Source organism: Leptonychotes weddellii, chromosome 7 (assembly GCF_054177405.1).
Source record: "Leptonychotes weddellii isolate Sample4059 chromosome 7, ASM5417740v2, whole genome shotgun sequence".
NCBI lineage: Eukaryota > Metazoa > Chordata > Mammalia > Carnivora > Phocidae > Leptonychotes > Leptonychotes weddellii.
Window position 1 is genome coordinate 26,961,985 of NC_138375.1, and position 20,996 is coordinate 26,982,980.

Below are 20,996 nucleotides of genomic sequence, written 5' to 3' on the forward strand. Positions count from 1 at the left end.
GTACCTGTCTTTTCAAAAAGAAAGGAAGCATACAGATTTCTTTTCCTGGAAGACCTAAACTCTTTGACTTAAACCCTATCAGTTAAGGGCAAATAGGAACAGGCAACTTTTGAAATCTAGGCTCTGCACTGTTGGTGATGTTGAGTCTTCAGGCTGATCTGTTTAGTTCTTTTAAAAAACAAAAAACAGGGCATGTATTCTTAAGATAACTGATTAATGAGTTTTATTGCATCTTATGATTTCTATTCATTTTGTATTAAAATTGATTACCCCTGAGGTATGATTTCTACTTTTGGAAATGTCGTTTGCATTTCTTAGGATATATTTGTTATTTCATTCATTTGGTTAAACAAAGAAAAATAATACTTTAGTATTTTGCCTTCCTAGGTTAACCCTAGATTCAGAAATTTAAAAATGTCTATTGCTAGAAATTAGAATGGATGAACCAATGCTGTAGCCATTGGGCATTATACACCGTCTTCTCTGCTAATTCAGCTGAGCTTATGTCATAACTGTCAGTTATAGTGGGATGGGGGAAGCTTCATTACTTTCCTAGGCTTCCATTGGAGTATTTCCCCCCCTTTCTTTTCCATAGCAGACCGATTTATGTAAGATTCAATTTTACAATTAAATATTACCATAGAGTCAATGTGTGTGATGGGTGGTAAGAGTGTGGATTCTGAGTCATGTAAGTCTGAATTCGAATTCTGTCTTGGCCTGTTCATTTGCTGTGTGAATAGGCAAGTTATTTTATCACTTCGACTGTTGGTTTCCTAGCCTGTAAAATAGATTTAACAATACCCATTTCTTTGGGTTGTGATAATGATTATATGAAATAATGTATGTAGCACAGTGCGTGGCACTTGGTCAAGCAGCACTCAGTGATATTAGTTCTTATTATCTTAGTCATTTAATGTGAGAGTACAGAGTCTCACAGATTGATATCTCTCATACCTTTCAAGTATTATTTCCCATTACTAAGTTTTTGTTAGTAACATAAAATTGGATTGTACCTCTACCTTTGGACAGTTGTTTAGGCTGTTCTCTCTGCTGATCTCCTTTAAGAGTACTGTCTATCCAACCTTGTTTCTCTGTTACCTCTTCTCCATTTACCTTTTCTTTTTTCTGACTCTGTTCTTTCTCTCTTTCTCTCTCTCTCTCCCTTTTTCCCCCCTCCAATCTGTGAAAATCCCTTAAACTAAACTACTTCACTAATTTCTTACTATAATTCAGTTCCTCATTGGTTTTAATGAACTTTTATTTTTTTATTTTTTAGAAGAGTCATATTTATTTCATTTGACTTATATCTTACCTATATATATATTTGTATTTTTTTAAAATTTAAATTCAATTAACATATAATCTATTATTTGTTTCAGGGGTACAGGTCTTTAATTCATTAGTCTTATATAATACCTGGTGCTCATTACAACACATACCCTCCCCAGTGTCCATCACCCAGTTATCCCATCCCCCTACCCCCCTCTCCTCCAGCAACCCTCAGTTTGTTTCCTAAGATTAAGAGTCTCTTATACAGTTTGTCTCCCTCTCTAGTTTTGTTTTGTTTCATTTTTTTCCTCTTCCCCTATGATCCTCTGCCTTGTTTCTTAAATTCCACATATCAGTGAGATCATATGATAATTGTCTTTCTGTGATTGACTTATTTCACTTAGCATAATACCCTCTAGTTCCATCCACGTCGTTGCAAATGGCAAGATTTCATTTTTTGATGGCTGCGTAATATTCCATTCCATTCCACCACATCAACCCAATGAACATTGGGGTGCAGGTGCCCCTTTGATGACTACATTTGTATCTTTGGGGTAAATACCCAGTAGTGCAATTGCTGGGTCGTAGGGTAGCTCTATTTTCAACTTTTTGAGGAACCTCCATACTGTCTTCCATAGTGGCTGTACCTTAGTGAACTTTTAAAAGTCATATTTACTCAGGCATAATTTATGTACAGTAAAATATATTCCTTTCAAGTGTGCAGTTCCAGGAGTTCTGAGAAATGCATACAGTCATATTACCAGCACCACAGTCAAGATAAAGAACATTTCATTATCCCCTAAAGTTCCCTCCAGTCACTTTGTGCTCAGTCCCTTCTCCTGACACCCAGGCAACCATTGATCTGATTTTGTTGTTGCCTCTCTCAGTAGGTTTTGTCCTTTTCATTGCTGTTGTAGTATTCCTCATATGAATACACTATAGATTGTTTCTCTGTTCACCAGTTAGACATTTGGGTTGCTTCCAGTTTTTAGATATTTGAATGAAACTGCTGTGAATATTTCTGTACAAGTCTTTTTGTAGATAAATGTTTTAATTTCGTTGGGCAAATAGAGTAAATTTGGAGTGAATTGTTGGCTCGTATGCTATGTGTATGTTAACTTTATGAGAAATTGCCAAACTTTTCAAAAGTGCCTATAGCATTTTACTTTCTAAGCAGCATTGTATGAATTTTAGTTAATTTACATCCTTAGGTACACTTGGTGGTATCAGTATTTAAAATTTAGCCATTGTTTTGGGTATGTAGTGATACGTAAATGGTTTTAATTTGAATTTCCATAATTAGTGTGATGCTGAGCATCTTTTTATGTCTTTCATTATGTATGTCTTCTTTAGGGAGCTGTCCAAATCTTTTGTCCATTTGAAAAATTGAGTTGTTCTTCTCAGGTTGGTTGATAAAGTTCTTTATAAGATTTGTGTATCTTAAATATTTCCTCTAAGTCTGCAGCTTTTCCTTTTCCTAAGTGTCTTTTGAAAAGCAGCCTTAATGTATTTTTACATATTGTTTTCTGTCCTTGCGTGTTTTTTGCTCAAAGCCGTATTTTCTTGAAATGTTTTTAGATAGAAAGAAACATTTTTTAATGTTTATTAAATAAAAAGCACTTACCAAAAATTCCCTTTTTATTTTTTAAACTTTTAAAAAAATATTTATTTGAGAAAGAGAGGGAGAGTAGAGAGGAAGAGTAAGAGGGAAAAGCAGACTCCCTGCTGAGCAGAGAGCCCGATGTGGGACTTGATCCCAGGACCCTAAGATCATGACCTGAGCTTAAGGCAGACCCTTAATCGACTGAGCCACCTAGGTGCCCCCTTTTTGTAATATATAACTTACATATTTACATTTATCAGCTACTAGAGAAAGTTTAGGAGGTTATATCTTGCAAATGGAAGTGTACTCTGTGGAGGAAAAGAAGAACTTTCACTTTATACTTTTACATGGCATGGCAAAACAGTATAATTGCTGTCATAATTAAAAGGATATTTTATACTTAGGAAAACAAAAGACATCGTAAAGAAAATTAAAAGACAAATTATCAACTCAAAAATAAGTTGGAATACATATTGAAAGTAATGGGCTGCTATCCATAATACATAGTTTCTACAAATCAATAAGGAAAGGGATATTTGAAAATTAAAACTGGTCAAAGGAAATGAATTAACAGATAACAGCAGAAGAAATATAACTGGCCAATAAACGTGAAAATGGATACTCAACTTTATTAACAGTAAAGCAAGGAAAAATTAGAATGCCAATGAGGTACTACTTGTCACTTAGACTGGCAAAGAAGAAAGAGATCCATGCTATCCAATGTTGGGAGAAGGCAAAGATGGGATATCATTTACTAAACCTTTTTTCCACAGAACAGTTTGGTAGTATCTATCAAGATGTAAAGTGTGAATTCTGATGCAAGATTTGGAGAAAAAAGTACTTTCATGTATTGTACCTATACTCCATAGGTACCATGCTCCTTACTTCTCCTGCCTCTACAGTTTCTTTTACAATCCCTCCCTTAGGGTTCACCTCAGGCTTAAAACTCACTTAGAATTCTGCATCAGTCTCTTTACTGTTTTGCCCACTATTCATGCTAAATCCCTGTGATGCCTTCCTGATACATTTTGACTAAAACCCAGATGCCATGGTTTATAATGTTCCTTGTGATCTGAGCATTGCTTATTTCTTCCCTTGCTCTAGCAGAATGGCTGAGAGATTTTTACACAGTATATACTTTGTTTTCTGCTTAGAATGCTCTTCCCTACTCCCTGGTACCTGCTCCCCCTTTACAAACAGGGAGCTCCTTATGCTTAGGTCTCCACCTAAACATTGCTTTTCCAGAGAGGCTTTCTAATAAAGTAGGTCCCTCTCGTATGTGTTCCCTCAGCACCTTTTATTCATTGTGAAATCCTGAGACCCTGTTGTTCTGCTACTAGAATTAAGACTTGAGTTATTTTTAGCATCAACATTATCATAAAGGAAACTGTTGGGAATACTCAGAACAAAGCCTTAGCTCTTTCAAGTCATTCTCATTGGTTGGCTGTTTTTGATCATATTTCTCTAATCCTCAGAAGACGTGAAAACATACTGTTTAGGTATTTTCATTCCTTGCCTTTTGGATTGACTATCCTATTTTAACATGGAACTTTACTGCGAAATCATGTAATGTCATGAAGCTATTAATCTATACTTGATTGATAGAGTAATTTTATCACATTTCTAAATAAGAATATGCATTTTAATGGAAGGGAAGAGTTATAGATTAGCTTTAGTAAAATTATGTATATATAGTCCTGAATAGAATTTTCTCTGGCTTTAAGTTTGTTTGACAGATACAGTATTTTGTCAAGTTACTACTAGCTTACTAACCTTTGGTATGTTTAAGCTGGTAAGTGACATATTCTTAATATTTTACACTGGAAATCTATTCTTAAATTTAAAGCTAAAATACTGAAGTAGCTGAAGATTTATTTTGGCATGGAATAAATTAGTATTTTCTGATATTCTCATACAGAAAACTTTGATGGCTCTGCTTCAGGTCTCTTGCTTTCTTGCCCTGTTCCCAGCCCTGGATAATATATATTGCATACCTGGAAAATGGCATGCAGATTTGAAACTATATTTTCTGTAATTATTATCATCCTTTTTTTTCCTAAAAATGTAGTAGTCACATTTGACATAGGACTTGAGTTTTTTGAGTTGGTGCAGAAAATAAGAAAAAATGTAAGGATGTTTCTCATGAGTATTTTGGTTAATAGGTAATTAAAAATATGATAAACTTATACTAACTTGACTTGTAATAAATTTGAAATACTCAATGTATTCAATTCGAGTATATTCATTATAGTTGGCTGCCAAGATTTTATACCTGTCAAATCATAAAGAGACCTCAGAAATAAAGAAGTAACAATAATAGCAACTACTCATTTCACGTACTGTATTAGGTGTCTTTATGTGTATTATTTTTACTCCTCATCCCGATCCTGTAAGTGTTATTTCTCCAGGTTCTTTCAGTGCAAGAAACCAGGACGCAGCAAAGTTATACAGTTAGTACCTGAACTCTGTCTCAGGAGCACCTCTGCATGGTGCTGCCCACTAGTTGCATCAATTAATTTTCCAAAAGATGGGGGAGGCTGAACTGAGTGAAGCTGAAGGGCCTATTCACCCTCACACAGCCACTTAACAGCAGAGTGAGGACTTGGATCCCTGGCCTCCTGACTCACATTCCAGTGCACTTTTCACTACATCAGGACACGTTGGCTCCTGAGCCCCAAGTGACAGCCCCAAACAGCTGTGTTGATCTGTCTTGCATGTCCCAGCTTGTTTTGCTAGCTGAGCAAAAACTACTTAAAAGGATCCTCAATCTTCACCTTCCCATTCCCCTTCACTTACACTCATATACTCCCACTTGCCCCATGAATAACTTCACAGAAAGAATTGTGCAATGTCACTAAGCCTTCCTCTGGTGTCAGAGTTACTCCCTGAGAGAACATTCACTTCCTCATGACTCCAGTTTACTGTCAGATTGGCTTTCCCTCTTTTCTCTTTGATCGGAATCTTAGTTGTTTAGGCAGGAATTTGAGGAGCAGATGTTATACCCCTTGAAGAAGCCCTTTAATTCTCCTTAGTACTGTGTCTAATGACTCCTTAATCCTGTCCTTTTAACTCTGTGGCTAGCAGAATTAAGAGCGAAGTGGGACAGGAATGATGAGCTTGATGCTTAACTTTTCATTTTAATGTTGACAAAGAGAGCACATGAAAAACAGTGATAGAGGGAAAACATCAACTTTGCCTATAATAGCTAAAGTAAGGTGAATATTAGTGTGGGATTGTTGAGATTTTGTATTTCCCTCCAAATATAAATAGAGCAATTTCATAGAGCACATAACCAGAGAAATGGAGCCACTGATTGTTTTTACTACCTTTTCTTCTTAAATTTTGCTATTCTTTAGATAATTATTTCCAAAGAGAAATAAAAATGATTGACCAGAGAAAACAAAGTGATCTCATACAGTACTAGATCTTTCTTTTTTTTTTTAAAGATTTTATTTATTTATTTTGACAGAGAGACACAGCAAGAGAGGGAACACAAGCAGGGGGAGTGGGAGAGGGAGAAGCAGGCTTCCCACTGAGCAGGGAACCCAATGCAGGGCTCTTTCCCAGGACCCTGGGATCATGACCTGAGCTGAAGGCAGCGGCTTAACCGACTGAGCCACCCAGGCACCCTCATAAGTACTAGATCTTTTATGGTTAGTGAAGAAAATCGACTTCTCCAAAATGAGAGTTCTCTTAACAAAGATATACCCTGTGAACTACTTTGCTTTAGCAGTCTGAACTATCTAATTATAAAAAATCTGATCTGCTTGTTTATATATATATACATATATACATATAAATTTGTTTGTCTATATGTGTGTGTATATATATATATATATATATATACATACACACACACACATTTGCGTGTGAATGTGTATATAAACAAATTGGATTAAACTGCCAGTACTTTTCTCAGTTTCTAATTAATCACTTGAAATTTAGTATATCAAGCAGGGTCTAATAAGTAGAGAGCAAGCACATAGCAATTTGAAAAGGGGGAGGTTTATTATAAAGAGTTACTAACAGGATTGGAGAAATGAGGTATTGGCTAATAAGAAGTAAAGAGTACTCTAAAGAATACAGGAATAGCAGATAAAAGGAGCATCTATTACCCCTAGGGTGGAGATAAAGCATTCAAGCATAGAGGCCCCTGGGACTGAGATCCAGACATTTTAGAGGACAAAGCTTTGGCTCATTGAATGATAAAGAATTTGTTGTGCTCTGACGGCAGAACTTTCCAGAAACCTGTCTCACCAGAGTCACTGGTATAGCACTGCCAGAGGAAGGTGCTGGGGGAAGCTGCTGGATGTTGCTGACCACCAGGTACTTGAGCAGCCTGGCGTAGAGATGCTGTACAGGCTGTGGGAGCCAGACACTAAAGAAGCCATGTGGGGTGCTGGAGCCCACCAGGAGGAGCACACTGGACCCTGCAGTGTCTCTCTAGCACCCTCTAGCTGCAAAACTTCATGCCCCAGGGCAAAGGAAGATTATTTAAAGGGCCCAAATTCATTTTTGCAGAGCAGGCAGTGAAGGGTGAATTTGGAGCTGTGAGGCAATAAATGGACAACTGGCAGATCTGGTGAAACATATAATTTTATAGCTTATTATGGGGGCCTCCTTCTTGATTTAACATTTAAATTTGGGACCCTGGTCAGAATTTTGCTAAGGACCTCATTCCTTCCCAGCATTTTAGCATTTAGTATAAGGCCAGAGAGGCTTTTCTTTTTAGGAAGGAAGGGCCTGGCAGTAGCCCCACATTTGCTTTTCTAGGTTTCTTTCTCATGAGCATCTGGTTTGGGAGCTTCAATTTCTCATCTACCTTGACCCTTTGATCTGGGGTATTGTGGTGAAATTCCTCACACTGTCACACGTTCTAGCCTCAGAGCCCACTCAGACCTTTGTTTGAATTATCTTTGCATTGGAATTAGTACTTTGAATCAGTGCATTAAGAATGGTTTTTTGAAGAATAAATATTTAAAAAACTATCAGCTAGAATTTCAGCATTTTAGGAGAAATGGTCAGTTTAAATTTTGAGCACTAGTTTCTAGTTAGCAGTAGCTGTGAAGAAAAGCAGTTTCATTGGTAAATATCTAATTTGGATTTGGCCACCAGCCAGGAAGAATAATTCTTTTGTTGCTTAGCCAGATACACTTAAATTTTGATTTTTTGTATATATTCTGTTTCTAGGAGACAAAATTATCATGATTAATAGTTTTTTCTGCTAAAATATCCATTTATTTCTCAGCCTTGAAATTATAGACTTAGAAAGTAAATCTAAATAAGACTAAATAGCCTAAAATTTTGTTAAAATTGTCTTAATCATTGAAATTTATTTTATTTTCAGATTGACCTTTTAGGATAAATCAAAGAATTTGACTGTTTTTTTTTTTTTTGCCAACAGAGTTACATTCATAAAGGAAGTTATGAGGACAGTTTAAAAAGACAGATTTTCAATTTTGCTTTTTGATAGAGAAATTTTATATTTGGGACTTTAAGTTAGTTCTCCAGCAGAATTCTTTATGGGTTTGTGTATTATTATCTGTCTAAGGTGTTTAATTGTTTGCTTTCCATATGTATTTATTTGGTGATTTCTTTTTTGAGAGAATGGCACCTGAGATAGCATATCCTTTAAGATTGCTTTGATGTGTGTTACTTTACCATGCCATCTCTGAAGAATGTTACAGACTGTGTTTTAGCATGGTGAATAAGAAATTTTTACATGGAGAGTTTACTTCCATATTCATTTCTAAATTTGTAACTGGAAATCACATTTAGGGACTGTACAACTGACTTTTTTAGTACTGGTACTAGTATCATCCAAATAGACTTTAATAGATTTCATTAGGTTTTCTTTTGTTTCTAAAGAACATTTTGTTAGTATTTCATTTTTCATCTGTTTTATGAGCCAATAAGAATCTTCTGTTGTTCCAAAGTTGAGACTGTTTTATATTTATTTCATATTGTTAACAGCTGCACTTGCTCAGTGCACGAGCCACTAGCCATATGTAGCTATTTAAATTTAAATTAAATAAAATTAAAAATTAAGTTCCTTAGTTGCACTAGCCATATTTCTAGTGCTTGATAGAAATATGTGGCTAGTGGCTAGTGGTTACCATAATGGACAACACAGATGTAGAATGTTTCCACCATCACAGAAAGTTCTCTTGGTCAGTGCTGGTCCTATAATATGTAGAATATATTGCAGTTGTTGATGTGACAGCTTTCTTTGTCTCAGAAGGTAGATTTTTTTCATTTCACAGTCCCAGTAATATACTTTGTATTGTTAGCCTTTTATATTTTAGTTATTTGGTGGGTAGACAGTGGTATCTCATTGTACTTTTACTTTTGAATTTTCCTGATGAAACCATGTTTGAAAAAAAATGTTTTTAAGGTTTTACTTTTGTCTTTGGCTTTCAGCAGTTTTACTGTGGTGTGCCTGGGTGTGGTTTTTGCTACCTTTTTGGGGTTTACAGTACTTATTGAATCTCTGGGTTAGTGTCTTTTATCATTTTTCCAAAATTTTGACAGTCACCTTTTTACAGACTGCTTATCTCTTTTTCCATTCTGCAATTCTAATATGAGACTTTTTCACCATATGTCATATGTACCTTAAACTTTTTCTGCATTTTCCATTTTTTGTCACCACGCTTAAGTCTAAAAATGATCTTTTAACCATTAATTCTCTGCTGTTAAACCCATCCATTAGTTCTAAATCTCAGTGATTGTAGTTTTCATTCTAAAATTTCTGCATATTTCTTTTTTAATTTTCAGTTTTATGTATGTATTATATACCTTGTCATTTAATTTCTTAATTATAGTTATTTTGTTTTTTTAGATTTTATTTTTTTACTTGGCAGAGAGAGAGAGACAGCAAGAGAGGGAACACAAGCAGAGGGGGAGTGGGAGAGGGAGAAGCAGGCCTCCCACTGAGCAGGGAGCCCCAAGCGGGGCTCAATCCCAGGACCCTGGAATCATGACCCGAGCCGAAGGCAGATGCTTAATGACTAGCCACCCAGGCGCCCCTAATTAAAGTTATTTTATTTTTTTTTAAATTTTTAAAAGATTTTATTTATTTATTTGACACAGAGAGCTAGCGAGAAAGGGAACACACGCAGGGGGAGTGTGAAAGGGAGAAGCAGGCTCCCTGCCGAACAGGGAGCCCGATGCGGGACTCGATCCCAGGACCCTGAGATCATGACCTGAGCTGAAGGCAGACGCTTAACGACTGAGCCACACAGGCGCCCCTAATTACAGTTATTTTTTAAATTCTACAACTCATAAGTTCAATATTTGGTACTCCCAATTTCTGTGAACTTGGATAAAAAATTATTTCTTTTCACTAATCTCTAAATGATGTTTAGCCATTTCCTTTAATTATGAAAATAGGCAACAAAGTCACAGGTGTACCTGCAAAGTTCAGATGCTTTCATATTATATCATTATTATTATAATAGTCATATTGAAGTACACATTGTTTATGCTCATCACTCCTTTGAAATTACAGTAGTTATTAGACCTGCCTCTATGCATAGTTACTTGATACATTAGTACAGAAACTCACATATGTCACAAATTCAAAAAAATATTTTTTAGTTATTTATGTGATAAATAATGGTTTCCAGTATATGTCTAATGTAGTTTTTTAATATGTTTAAAAAACATACTAAGAGGGAATCCACAGACTTCAGAGTGCAGAATGGTCCAGGCACAAAAAAATGGTTCTGTAGAGTGTAGGTCAGATTGTGTCATTGCTCAGCTCAAAGCACTCCGATGGGTTTCGTCTAATTTCTCCCTGAGAGAACAAAAGCCAAGGTCCTTTCAGTGGCTTACGTGGCCCTCCTTGATCTGCATCTCCCCACTTGCTGCTTTCTGACCTCTCCAACTCCTGTTTGCTTTGCTCACTCTGCTACAGTTACACTGGGGAAATGCCAGACACACTTTTGCTGCAGGTCCTTTCTAGTAGCGTTGCTGCTTCTTGGTCCTTCCTAGTAGCTGTTGCTTCCCTTGGAAAGGGAGAGCAGATATCAAAATATTTTCATAGCCTACTCCTTCACTTCATAGCCTACTTAGTCACTTACTTCCTGACCACTTTACTTAAAACATATCCCTGTCCCCTTGGTTCACATTCTGCCCTCCCCACCCAGTTTTGTCCCATATACTTATTACAGTTTTTCATATTATGTATTTTACTTACTCATTAGATTAGTATTGATTTTGGGAGTGGGGCTCATCATAGGCTTCTATTACTGGCAGGTTGGACCTTTGGCAATAATAGGTCAATTTTACAGAGTTGCTGTTGGTCCCATGCATAATTTCCATCCCTTTTTGCACTATTTCACTTATAAGACTATCGCATTAACAGTGGTATGGATGATGACAAAAGCTAGCTAATGTCAACTGGCCAAGTCACTTTGTCTTTGTGGTTTATTGCCTCTTTCAAAGTTGGTGTTGTCTGGATTAACATGGGATACAAAGAGCTTCGTATTTGGTGTCCACTTTTCCTATGTCTGTCTACATGCATCTTCCCTACACATCCTTGTCTCAATCTCTTGATCTTTTCTAGGGTTTATCTCACGTCTTCTGGAGAGCATGTTTCTCACCAATGTACTTGATTTTTTGCTCACCCGATTCAATTAGCATAATGTCATCTAGATCACAGACCAGCATGAATTTCTTCAGATTGTCCAGATGGTTTAGGTCCCTTTGGACTATGTTAAGACAAAGGGCCAGAAAATTAATGTAGCCCTGGCTCAAGCATGCATATGTATGCTGCTGTTGGTCACCTGTGAATGTGAACTGTTTTTGGTCTTGCTTCCTAATAGAGGTGGAAAAAGATGCTTTACCAGATTGGTCACCGCATACCACTTACCTGACAAGGACAATAACCCTGTCTTTGTAGGCTGCCAAAGAGGCCTTTTGGCTTTTTTCACACTGTAGTTTTTAATTGGTGATAGTCATCCTCAGCCTTTCATTGTCTTTATTCATTGCATTGACTACACCCAGTAATAGCTATCCAGTTCTAGAGTTGTTTCAGTTCTTAGGTTTCCTGTACCTCTCAAATGCCTGGAATACTACACCAGCCAGTACCTTTCCTTTCACGATGAGCTTTTAGCAGTTGCAGTTGCACTGCTGTAGCATGTCAGGAACTATGTACTCCCCGTGATGGGGTCCTCGTTACTATCCAATTGGTGATCTCATCTTGGAATTGACTTCATAGGACCACTTTTGATACCAACTCTCTCAGGTCAGGTTCACCAAAACCATTCTTTGAAATTCCAGGATTTGCATGCAGAAGGTTGGTTGAAGAGTGCTTTTGGGATTAGTCCCTGAGAGAGAAGGTGTAGGGGAAACACTCTTAGGAAGGCGCAGAAATTGCATTGTCATGTGGTTGCAGAAGCAGCCTCAGCTGGTCCCACAGGGAAATCTGAAGCTGGTTTAATTTTTCCCATGGATCCCAGACTGAAGCAGGGGGCTGGACCATTTTACTGCACACTGGCCAGGCTGAATGTGGGCTGCTTTGGAATGGTAACATAATCTTGTATGGGGAGTTTAGGTGTTAGCCACCAGCAGACCAAATCCTGGAAGCTGGGGGAATGAGTGGAGTGGTGAGCGTGCAAAGGATACTGTAGGGTGCCTGGGTGGCTCAGTTGGTTAAGCGACTGCCTTCGGCTCAGGTCATGATCCTGGAGTCCCAGGATCGAGTCCCGCATCAGGCTCCCTGCTCGGCAGGGAGTCTGCTTCTCCCTCAGACCCTCCCCCCTCTCATGTGCTCTCTTTCTCATTCTCTCTCTCAAATAAATAAAATCTTAAAAAAAAAAAAAAGGATACTGTAGTACTGGAGACATGGAGGAGATGAAAACTTGTTCAAACACTTGGCTGTGAAAGGGAGGAGAGAGGATAATCAGAAGAAGTTCCTGAGGAGACTGGAAAGGATGAGATCCAGAATATAGGTATTAGATTTGCCTTGGGCAGGAAGAGGTTTCCATCCACCATTGTAATCAAAGAGGAGGAGGAAGAGAGGTGTTCAGATCCAGATGAGTTTATGACATTAGTGGGAGGAAGTTGAGGCAGTTGTTGTTTGTTGCTTTTGGGAAAGAGCCAGACAAATCAACAGCTGAAAGAAGGGCAGTTGGTTGGGTTGAAGATACCTACGGTGAGTAGATATTTTAATAGATGCTGTGGTGAGTGGGAGGAGAGTGCTAACAGGATAGCCACTAGTGTTGAGGGCCCATTTGAGGTTGATGATCCTGATTTTGAAGAATTATCAGTTTGTGCAGTTGTGTGACTTTTCTGGCAGTGCTTAATGTAGTGAAAGTGTAAACATTATGCCCAGTGTCTTACAACACTATTTTCTTTTTTCTTTTACATAGCCATCAGATCAAGTCACTACAGTATAGTAACACAGGAGACATGATTCTTGTTGTATCTGGAAGCTCTCAGGCCAAAGTGATTGACAGAGATGGTTTTGAAGTAATGGAATGTATAAAGGGAGACCAGTATATTGTGGACATGGCAAACACCAAGGTAAGCATTAAACAAAATATTTATTGAATTTAATTAATTCAGCACACATTTATTAACAATTTGATTGAGTTGCTGTAATTCACCCTAAAAATTAGTGTCTGGTTTTAAACAGTGTATTATTATTTCTTACAATTCTGTGGATTGACCAGGAAGTTCTTCTGCTTCATATAGTGTCAGCTGGGGCACTAAGATGGTTTTAATGTTCAAAATGCCTCACTCAGATGATTTATAGTTGGTGCTCTACCCCATGGTATCTATCCTGTTTCCAGCCCTGCCTCTTACCCACAATGTGCATGTGCATACGTGCGTGCGTGCTCACTCTCTCTTTCCACGTGTCTAGTTTAGGCTTTGTAGCAGTGTGGTGGACTTAGTGGGGTTTGACTTCTTGCTTGATGACTGGGTTCCATGAAGGATGAACATGGAAACTTCAGATTTTATAAGGTCTGGCTTCAAGTGTTATATAGCATTATAGGGCCAACTCAAATTTGAGGAGAGGAGAGACAGACTCCACCGTTTGGTGTGTGAATGACAAGATCACATTGTAAAAGATATGGGATGGGAGACATAGATGCAGCCGTCTTTGGAAACAACATACCACGAACCTACTCTGTACTAGGCTTTAGAACAAGAACGAAAGAGGGTTTCATCAACCTTTTATATAAAGATTTTTTAGTGAGATAGTAGTATTTTGAAATTATATTAAGTATCATTTAACTATAGCTGCATAAATGCTATCAAACTTAATGGATTATTTATAATTACTAACATATCTGTGGGATGTCTGAGTGTGGCTCCAAGCTACAGTTAATGTCTGGGTCTGTTCCATGTGTCCCTGTTCCTCCTTGCACTAGTGAACTGCCTGAGGGCATGTTTTTCACATGGTGATGGCAGAAACACAAGAAGGAAACCTCAACTCTGGAAGCACATTTCAGACCTTTGCTCATATGTCCATGGACATTCCATTGGCTAGAGCAAATCACATGACCACAGGTATTGGTGGAGAAATTTGCCCAGGTCTTTAGGGAGAGTAACCGCAGTATCACATGCCAAAGGTTGAGGATACAGGAGAGGTGATGGATTGGGAACAGTAATGCAGCCTCCCACAGATCTATTACAGTGTCAGTGGATATGGTTGGTGTGGAATTTTGAGCCTCAATTTTACTTCTGACTTTTACTCCTCTTTCCCTGTCCTAGTACATTCTTCTAAAACACTTAATACTCAAGGTTTGTAACTACATCAAAATCTAATAGATTTGATTGCCTAAGAAAATACAGTGGATCCTCATTATTTGTGGTTTCTGTATTTGCTGAAATGTTTTTGTAACCCCCAAATCAATACACCGTGCTTTTGTGGTCATTTGCAGACATGTACTTGCACAGAGCAGCAAAAAAGAATGTGAAAAAGCTGATGCTCTTTCTTCTTGTTTCAGCTCTCACATTGTAATCAAGTGTCCTTTTTGTGATCTATGTAGTGCTGCATTTTTATTACTTGGGGGCCTTTTGTTGGTGATTTTGCTGTTTAAAATGGCGCCCAAGTATAGTGCTGAAGTGCTGGAGCACTGTCTGGTGTTCCTAAGTGTGAAAAGTCCATGATGTGCCTTGCAGAGAAATACATATGTTAGATAAGCTTCATTCAGTCATGACTATGAGTTCAATGTTAATGAATCAGGTATATATGTTAAATAATGTTTCTTTAAACAAAAACGTAAAGTTATATATTGATTAGTTGATGAAGATATGACTGGCTTATATGAACCCAACCCTGTATTGGATAATTCAGTATTTACAGAACTTTATAGATCATAACTACTGCAAATAATGAGAATTGGCTATAATCTACATGCTCTAGTTGAACTTTTGGAATAAATTAATATACTATGTTTCAAACTGCCTTCTGTTGAAACCCAGTGAAGTTCCTCTCAACCCTAAAGAGGATCACAGTCTCATTCATTTTTTTGTGTGACTAATTGTTTATTAAGTGCCCAGTGTTAGGTCATTCAAATAGAATTCATATATAATTTAAGCATACGATTATATTCAGTGGTGGCTTCAGTAGTTTCTTTTTTTCATGTATTTTATTAGAATTTCTCATTCCCTTCTCCTTAAAATCATTGCCCCTAGGATTCCACCAAAGATGATGTTGTGAGAGTGATGATGGTAAGGAAAGAAAGCAGATAGGTCTCTAGGTCATTCTCCCTAAGGTCTTAAACTTAGTTCTGCTTTTATCTGCTTTATTTGAAGCTTTTGGGAATCCAGAACTATTTAAGCAACTGGTCTATGGAAATGAAACCTTTAATAACTTGTATTTAATTTATTCTCTTTTTAGTTTGTGCTTACCATCGACAGCTGAGCAGGGTCGGGCCTGGTTAGTACTTGGATGGGAGACAGTATTTCTTAAAAAGTATGAGGAAGAGAAGTTTTTGCCAGTCTCTAAGCTCTTCTTAATTATTTCAGCCATTCAGGGCTTCTTACATTATAGAAACACTAAGGCTTTGTGGATTTAAGTTTTAGCTAATAAAATTTCAGGAAGAAAGGAATCCGGTTAGTTTTGTTTCTGGCTATTTCTGCAATTTCAGACTTAGAGTACATACAGTACATATAATAAGATGATTAGGAAAGTAGGACAAGGATGGATAAGCAAGTCTGTGAGGAAACATAGGAAATTAACATTAGCATATTAAGTTACCAGAGTTATTTTTTACCTCCTTGGTTAAATATATTCCTAATTATTTAATTGTTTTTGATGTTATTGTAAATGGGATCATTTTCTTTCTTTCTTTTTCAGAAAATTCATTGTTAGTGTGTGAAAACCTGTTGATTTTTTTTTAATGTTAATTTTGTGTTCTGCAGCTTTACTGAATTTGTTGATTAGATCTAAGAGTTTTTTTGATGAGTCTTTAGGATTTTCTGTATTTAGAATCATATCATCTGAAATAGAATTTTACCTCTTTCTTTTATTTCTTTTCTTGCCTGATTGCTCTAGTTATGACTTCCAGTACAGTCTTGAATAGGAGTAATGAGAGTGGGCACCCTTGTCTTGTTTCTGATCTTAGAGGAAAAGCGTTCAGCCTTTCACCACTGAGTATGATGTTGGCTGTGGGCTTGTCATATATGGCCTTTATTATGTTGAGATATGTTCATTCTATGCCTAATTGCAAATCATATATCTGATAAGGGGTTAAAATCCAAAAATATGTAAAGAACTCCAACAGCTCAATAGCAAAACAAAACAAACCCAATTAAAAAATGGGCAAAAGGACCTGAATAGACATTTTCCAAGGAAGATGTACTAAAGGCCAACAGGTACATGAAAAGATGCTCAACATCACTAGTCATTAGGGAAATGCAAATGAAAACCACAGTGAAATATCACCTCAGCCTATTAGAATGGTCATTATAAAAAAGATAGATAACAAATGCGGGTGTGGTTGTGGAGAAAAGGGAAACCTTGTGCACTGTTGGTGGGATTGTAAATTGGTGCAGCTACTGTGGAAAACAGTATGGAGGATCCTCAAAAAATTACAAAGAGAGCTACCATATGATTCAGCAATTCCCCTTCTGAGAATATATCCAAAGGAAATGAAAACCCACGACCTTGAAAAGATATCTGCACCTCCGTGTTCATAGCAACATCATTTGCAATTACTAATACATGGAAACAGCCAAACAACCTAAGTCCATTGATGGATAAGTGGATAAAGAAGTTGTGATATATATATATATAAAATTCAGCCATAAAAGTGAGGAAATCCTACCATTTGCAACAACTTGAATGGACCTTGAAGGCATTATACTAAATGAAATAAGTCAGACAGAGAAAGACAAAATACTGTATGATTTATTTATATGTGGAATCTAAAACAGAGAAAAACCCAAACAACGCCCCCCCCCCGCCCCCCCATCCCCTGCAACAAACCACAGAGTCACAGAAAAGATCAGACATGTGGTTACCAGAGGCAGAAGATGGGGAATGAGGGAATTGGAAGAGAGTAGTCGAAAGGTACAAATTTCTAGTTATAAGATAAATAAGTACTAGGGGTATAATTAGGGGTATAGTGTACAACATTATGACTATAGTTAACACTGTATGATATACAGGAACGTTGTTAAAGGAGAGTGAATCCTAAGAGGTATCATTACAAGGAAAACTTTTTTTTTACTTTTTTTCTTTTCTTTATATTTTATCTGTATGAGATGAGGGATGTTAGCTGAACCTATTGCGATAATCATTTCACAATATATGTAAATCATATTATCATTCTGTATGCCTTAAATTTATACAGTGATGTATGTTAATTATTTCTTAATAAATCAGGAAAAAAATGTAGTTACCATTATGTAGAAAACTACTATATATTGTAACTACTGTAACTTCCCCCACTTGCCTAATATCTCCATTTTGATTTCAAAATCATGGTTAATATTTACTTTCTTCATTTCCCAGAAGCAGATGTAATTAATTGACTATTTACTTGTCTAGGAAATGTTACTGATATCTTAACTGCAGTCTTTGGCTTGAGTAATAGGTTTTGGAAATGTAAGAATTACTATTTGAAAGTAGTAGATTTCATGGGACAGTTTTTTTCCTTAACTTTTTAACCTCTTTTCTGAATTGCAATAAATAGGACATTAAAGGAAACAATTAAATATATCTGATCTATTGTGATTAAAATATTATGTCCTTCAAATATGAACAGGCCTCTCTGATTGTTAAATTGTTATATTGTTAAATTTTTATCTCTGATCTTTACATCATTGTGTGTGTATGTGTGTATTTTTAAATGTACTCATAGTGGTACAGAAATGCTTTTTTCTGTCATATACTACAACGCAGTTCACTATGGGGAGAGTGATTGTACTTATACCTTAAAAAAATAAAGTTTATTGGGTTTCTAACAGTAATTCCTGTCAACTCTAAAAAATTTGGAAAAAAATTACTCATAATTCTACTACCCAAATATAATCACTAATAACATTTGTTTCTGTATGCCTATATTTTCCTTATGCATCTGAAAAGATGTTTTTCTGATCAAACCAGGACATTTACATTAGTTTATTACTTGGAACTATGTTTTGTATGTTCTACAGTCTTGGGATTTTGTGCATATGCTCCAGGGGCTGCAGTAAGGTGAAAGGAGAGGCCTCAGGATAGAAGTGAGGAGCAGGGGGCCTTCCACTTCAGTCAGAGGAGTTCTGGTTTTGTCTGTTTTATGTGTTGGAGTTTTTCATAAGATATCCTTTGAAAATTAGGTTGGGCTGCTTTTTTAAAATATGAGGATCCCTGGGCTGGAGTTCATGGGATCATTGGTTATTTTATCTGGGAAAAATAAAACCTTACTTCTCTAGGTTTAGACGAGTAATACTAAATCCAACAAAAATCCAACTGAGTAAATTGGAATATCTAATTATCTTTATTCAATGATTTATGAATTGGGCAGCATCTAATCTAGCAAATAGAGGTTATGAGGAGCTGTCCAAAATGGAACTTTTTAAAGGCAGAGAGAGGGTGGGACAAGGAACTTACAAATAGAAAAAAATGGATTATTTTAGCAGGATTATACCTTCTTTTGGGGGGACAAAGGGGTCTGTTGGTTGGATTACCTCACTGGTGCTGATCAGGAAATTCCAGACTGACTAGTTAAGATTACATTCCTGGGGGGTTTGAAACTGTACTTAGGTTAGGTACTAAGTTTCTTTTTGGTACTGTGGGCTTACCATAAGTGACTCCATTTTGGGCCTGTTGTCTCTCTCTCTCTCTCTCTTTTTTTTAACATTAGGGAAGTAGGACAAGGATAAGCAGGAATCAACCTTTAAGCTATTCAAAAGCATACTTTAAAATCTGTAGTTATATTGTCATCTAAAACTCATTTATTTTAAACCAGAATATTGGTACATTACTTCCAATCAGAGAGTGTTTTCCTTTCTTACTTTGAAGTCTTACACACTTTGCCTGAGATTCAGATTGGGACTCTTTGGCCGAGAGCCCACAAATGTGTGACTATTAAATTTTGATTCTTCACTGAGAAGTATTCCTATACATCAAAACTCCATAACACATCAGTATTAAGTTAAATTAAAAAGTGTTTTCATAGATTATTAATAAGTGAATGCCCATGATTATGATCTTATAATTTCATTTATTAAACTTCCTTTTATCAGTTCATCTCGGGTTGATATTGTTAAGTGAATTTCCTTTGGATTGTCTTCAACCCTTTTCTTTTCAACATCAAAACAATTCTGTTACATTTCTTTCTTAACTACATGATGAAATTGGGAAAGGACGGGCTCAGGGGACCCTAGAATCCTTGGACCTTTAACTGGACAATTTCTCCATGAATGTACTGTAATTATGGAAATTAGAAGCTTTATAAATAATTACAGGAAAAACATGTTTTCAAATAGCTTTATTTATATTTGAATAGTTCACATAGTTATTCTGATATCCAGCCACTCCAAAAATTTGCTATTGCAAATTTGGAGATGAACATATTAGTCATATCCTTTTAATGGTAAATCCTGTTTCCTAAGAAGTAAAACATTTTAAACTGTGAATTCTAGGTATAGTTTTGTTTCTGAAAGCAGTTTTAACTGATGGTTTTAACCACAAATATAAACTCTAAATAGTACAGTGATTGGAAGTACATTGTGTTTCTTTCCAATTTCTGAATATTTTCAGAGCTTTTTATCTAATAGAAACTCCCTAACACTGGTTTCTGTCCTTTTGACATATCCCCAACACTTTGGGGATGATTTCTTACATTCTGGTACAACAAAATGTTCTTGGCTCATCTTGTACTTTTCCTGCTCTGATGTTACCCATTTCTCCATTGATCCATGGCTCCTTTTAATAGAGAATTCTGTTTACAAATCTGGATCTGGGCCCTGGGTATGTTCACTGATGCTGGGGTGTCATTGCTTCTAGACTGTTTCAGGAGAGCGAGCTGGAATGGGAGATCAACCAACTGTGTGTGTGTGTGTGTGTGTGTGTAAAATCATGAGTTCACACTGATACATCCAGTAATCGTAATCTAACTTCCTAGCCTTTCTCCATTCCATATTTGTATTTCACTTCTTCAACGGTGAGAAGTTTGGCCTCCAGCATCATCACTACTTTCATTCATTTGTTCATTGCTACCATTCATAGAAAGTAGTTTCAGAATTGCTACACTCCTAGTCCTGGTTGTAGGCAGAATTCTAAGAGGGCACCCAAGATTCTCTGCTCCTCCCCTTGAGTGTGGATGTGAACTATGAGCAGGATGCAATACTCCTATGATTAGGTTATATTGTATGGCACAGTTAAGAAAGGAAGATTATCTTCAGTGGGTCGAGCTAATCAGGTGGGCCCTTAGAGGGATTGAGCCTTTCCTGGCAAAAGAGATTTGAAGTGTGGGAGGGATTTGACTTGAGGGGAGAGTCTCTGTTTCTGGCTTTGAAGTTGTAAGCAGAACTTACTTGATGAAATTGGGTATGTAGCTAAGGCAATTTCTGAACAAAGTGTTGAGGGTACTGCCTGATTTCTTCTTGCTGCTTATAGGAAAATATGAGAGAATAAAGTTAAATTGAAAGATGTTTTATTAAAAGGGAACCAGGACTAGAT

At 36.7% G+C, this 20,996-nt stretch overlaps 1 protein-coding gene across 2 annotated transcripts in view; it reads left to right on the forward strand.

The window, feature by feature from the left end:
• The window catches only part of WDR70 (WD repeat domain 70), a 263,085-nt gene that overhangs the window by 70,690 nt on the left and 171,399 nt on the right, over window positions 1-20,996 (forward strand). For both annotated transcript variants that reach the window (XM_006730411.3, XM_031024925.2), the window contains one exon: window positions 13,246-13,399. In XM_006730411.3, the coding sequence (XP_006730474.1) occupies window positions 13,246-13,399 (154 nt within the window). The remainder of the gene's footprint in view (window positions 1-13,245; window positions 13,400-20,996) is intronic.